This window comes from Hipposideros armiger, unplaced genomic scaffold (assembly GCF_001890085.2).
Source record: "Hipposideros armiger isolate ML-2016 unplaced genomic scaffold, ASM189008v1 scaffold_25, whole genome shotgun sequence".
In the NCBI taxonomy this organism is placed as follows: domain Eukaryota; kingdom Metazoa; phylum Chordata; class Mammalia; order Chiroptera; family Hipposideridae; genus Hipposideros; species Hipposideros armiger.
The window spans coordinates 3723799-3728353 of NW_017731375.1; the positions used below are offsets into that span (position 1 = coordinate 3723799).

General features: G+C 45.7%; 1 protein-coding gene across 1 annotated transcript in view; it reads left to right on the plus strand.

The window, feature by feature from the left end:
* Nucleotides 1-4555, plus strand: part of DOCK2 (dedicator of cytokinesis 2) — a 398948-nt gene that overhangs the window by 17185 nt on the left and 377208 nt on the right. The window contains exon 2 of the mRNA XM_019635935.1: nucleotides 1262-1345. Within this exon, the coding sequence (XP_019491480.1) occupies nucleotides 1262-1345 (84 nt within the window). The remainder of the gene's footprint in view (nucleotides 1-1261; nucleotides 1346-4555) is intronic.

The window sequence follows — 4555 nt, forward strand, 5'->3', positions numbered from 1 at the left end:
TGTTTTCCTCCATGACATGTACCATGTTTTGTAACCTTATATTCATCTGTGTGTTCACCAAAAGAACAAGATCAGTGCCTAGCATGTGCTTGGCACACTGTGATCACTTACTGAATATCTGCTGCATAAATGAATGATGACAATCTTGTAGGATCATACTGCCCATCCTCCTGGGGGCCTTTCCTTAAATCAAGCCACACACATTATATCTTCTTCTGTTCTTGAAGGCATCCCAAGCTGGTGGTTCCATTTTATCCCTTGGAAAACAGGACGCATCCCTAACCTAGGTTAACAGTGTGACCTGGTCCTTACTTAGCAAGCGATGCTGAGCAGCGCCTGAGCACTGCAGTGGTGTGACATGATCACATGTTCCAAGGGATTAGCCAGGTTTCTGACAGCACAGAGGGGACTCTGTTCACAGCCAACTGCTGCTCCCCAGGAATGGACAACGTACATGGGGGGAGTGGGGGGGTGGGTAGAGCACACCCTTGAATGTTAGGTGCTCATATGAGCCCTACCAACTGCCAGGAAATGGGGGTCAGTACGGCCTGGACAAGCCAAGGAGGGCCTCAAGGAGGGAGCAGGACTCTGTGCTGAAGGATTTCCTTTGGTGAAGACTGAGAAACAGGCATCTTTAGCTGGAGGAACAAAGGTTGGCTAGAGGTAGGCAGAAGGAAGAGAGGGCTTCCTTAGTCCATGGAGAGCGTGTGGCCTTTGAGTGGAGGAGAGACTGACATTTTAGGCTGTTGTCACCAGGCTGGAGTAATTGGGGAGCAGCAAGTAGCCCATTGTAGTGGTTGAGAATATGGAAGTTAGACGCTTATTTTCCTGTCTCTTCCTAGCCTGATGACTTTGGCCAAATTGTTTAACCTCTCTGAGCCTCCGTTTCCTCATCGGTAAAATAGGTTCACAGTTTATACTTCACAAGGTTGCTGTGAGAATGGAACGAGAAGATGTGCTGAGTACATGCCTGGCATACAGTAGTGGGTCAACCCATGGCCGATGACATAAGCACCCTCCTTGTCACTCAGACTGGAGTGCGGGACCTGGGCTAGGGAGGTGTCAGGTTTGGTTAATGAATGGAGACCCTTGGGAGCCAGGCTGGCCTGAATTGACTCCTGTGGTAGGCGGTGGGTTGGTTTTGTTTAGCCCAAGTGGGCTGCATGAGCATCAGATAAACTCAAGGCAGGGAGCGCAGGATGGAGCAGAGCTCTCAGGATCCAGAAGTCTCACCAGGCTGCCTCTCTCTCCCTTTTCACAGCCATATACAACTTCCACGGGATCGGAGCCCGCCAGCTCTCCCTGCAGGTTGGCGATGTGGTACGAATACAGGAGACCTGCGGAGGTGAGTCACTGGCGCGGGCGACCCTCGGAGGCCAGAACCCTTGGCCCATGGTGTTGGGATGCCCCCAGTACATACCCAGCACCTTCAGCCCTCTCTCTAAACCTGCAACTGTGTGTGAGCTACTTAAATACATTTTGCTAATATTAATAATTACAGTTTACCAAAAATAGTACTTTTTTGTTTTAGGAATTTATGCTTGGCAGCAAAGGCCTGACTGGGTGGTTTGATGGGACTGTTTTGACCTGTGATACCTTCTAGGTACACTTCTTTATTAGTATCAGTACCGTTATAATGGAAAGTTAGCATTATTAGGGTTTTGAAGGGTGCCAGTAAATTACACCCCTAATTCCAGGTGGATTGCTGTGCACGAGGGTGTGGTTCAGTCACTGCACCTGGTCCGGGGAGCAGTGCTCTCTCCCTTCAATAAGCAGGGAGCCCTTTCTTGGGCAACGTGGCATCTCTTTCTTCCCACAGAGGTGCCATCCTCTTACGAAGCCAAGTGTCTGTTGGGCTGTGTCCAGCCATGGAGGTGGCGGTGGCGGTGGTGGTGGTGGTGCTGGTGCTGCTGCTGCTTTGTAGAATTTGCACAAAGGCTAATGGCCTTGGACTCATGAGTCTGGCCATTAGAAATCAGTAGGCCACCTATGTCACTGATGACATTGATATTGGGAGCGTGGCTTGGCTGTGAGAGCCAAGTGAGCTGGCTAGTGTGTTGGCCGCAGTCCGTCAGGCTCTCCCAGATGGACCACCACAGCCCTTTTCCTGCCTGGGCTGTCTGTAATCCCACTGCGTGGAGGGCATAGAGTGTGTTTTTTCCGTGGCCAGGCAGAGCAAGGAGAAAGAAAAGTGGAGTGGACTGAGCACCCAGGCCCCGCCCTGCCCCCCAGCTAAGCCCCGGGGAGAGGTCCTCCTGCCTGGGATGCGAGTGAGGCAGGAGGCAAGTGTGTATCTGTTAAGGAGGCCCCCTCAAGGGGAACAGAGAGCCAGAGGAAAGGAGGTTGTCTACAGAACCAGCCATCTTTGGGCTCTTACCACATAAGGGGGAGGGAATGTGCCACGTTCTTTATAACATGTTAGTTTAGTTACTCCTCACAGCAACCCAAGGGACAGGTAGCATCTCCAGTGCCGGATTAACTGTCTGAAGCTTCCAGGACTGCTCTGCAGATTGTTGCAGGAGTGTACATGCTCACATGCACATGCACACATGCACACACAGGCACAGACGCGTATACACACAGNAATGTTTTATGCATTTGATTTTCCAATTGTCTATTAGTGATGAACTCCCTGTTTTTGTTTATTTCTTAATTTCTCCTTCATTTTTGGAGGATAATTTTGAGATATAGAATTCTCAACAGTATTTTTTTCTTCCACCATTTTAAATGTATTATCCCACTGCTGTCTAGCTTCTATGGTTTCTGAAGATAAATAATTTGTTAATTTTATTGAGGATTCTTTGTACATGATAAGTTGTTTCTCTCACTGTTTTTAAGACTGTCTTTGTCTTTTGTTTTTGACAATTTGACTATTATTTCTCACTGTGGATCTCTTTGAGTTTAACCTATTTGGATTTCACTGAGCTTCTTGGTGTGTGTGGATTCATGTTTTCCATCAAATGGGAGTTTCTGGTCATTAGTTCTTCAAATATTCGTTTGGCCTCTTTGTATCTCTCTTCTCTCATTAGAAAACTCCCAATATGTTCCCATCAGTGTTCTTGATAATGTCTCACTTAGGCTCTGTTAGTTTTTCTTTATTCTTTTTTCTTTCTGCTCCTCAGTCTGGCTAATCTCAACTGATCTATTTTCCAGGTCATTGATTCTTTCTGCTGCCTGCTTAAATTTGCTATTGAACCTCTTTAATGAACTTTCCACATTTGTTACTGTACTTTTTGTCTCCAAAGTTTTTTTTTTATTCCTTTTTATAATTCCTATCAATTTAATGATATTTTCTAAGACAGTATTCTGGTTTCCTTTAGTTCTCTTTTTTTCAGAAGTGGCCTTTATTGCTGGGTGTGGAGGGTGATGAGCGTAGTGACCACTGTCTGGACTGTGAGGAGAAGAAGTAGCTGAGAGGGATCCTTCTGGCTGGGCTCAGGCTTTCATTCCAGTTGGATGGTAGCAGCGTCTTCCCAGAGGGAGATGCTTGGTTTCCTTAAGTTCTTTGTCCATAATTTCCTTTAGCTTTTTGAACATATTTAAGACAATTGATTTAAAATCTTTGTCTTGTAAGTCTAATGTCTATCTTTCTTCAGGGATAGTTTCTTTTATGCTTTTCCTGTGAAGAGGCCATATTTCCTTCTTTCTTTACGTGCCTCATAATTTGTGTTAAAACTGGATATCTTGAATATTATAATGTGCTAACTTGGACTCAGCTTCTCCTCTCTTTCCAGGACTTGCTGCCACTGCTTGATATAAGTTATAGAAGTTTATTTCATGACTTTTCTAAGGTAGTTTTGTGAAGACTCTATTATATATTGCATGTGATCATTGAAGTCTCTAAATGCCTGGAGTTGAAAACAAAAATAATCTCTTCTTAGCAGCTGGACTGGGCATGTGTGTTGGGGCATGGCTTCAAGTCCTAGCCAGGCCATTGACAGCTCTGCCTTAGCCTGTGTTTTCCACCTCCAGGGAATTGGAAGGTCAGCCGGAGTTGAGAGCTTAGAGCTTTCTTGCATCCTTTCTCATCGTGTATCTGACTCTGTGCAAGGCCTTTTAGATCCCTTGGTATATGTGGGTATTCTTCAAAGCTCTTGTTCCCCAAAGCATTTCACTCCTAAAGCTTTCCTCCCAGGCTTATTGGTGGGAATATTGTTTGCCCTAACTTATATTCATTGCCCCATGTGAAATGTTTTTGACCAAATGCCCTTTGCATAGCTGCTTTTCTGCCCTAAGAGAGCCCAAAGTCAAGGAAATAAAGGCAAGCTCATGGTTTTAGTCCTTCAGGGACTAAAGGTCAAAACAGACGGCTATAGAATCTTGGGACAAGGTCCACTGTGTTTCCCTTGGCCCCAGGACCCCACACCAGGGACATGGGATACTCTCTTCAAAGCTTCAAGACTGCCACCGATGTGGGGAGTAGAGGATGGACAAAGATCAGTTAACCTAGCACAAAGCTTTATCAGGTTTCAGTTGCCTTTTCTTGACTAAGCATTTCCTTGCTCACTATAAACTTTTGCCCATTTTCCAGAATTCTGATAAAATTGATTCTGAT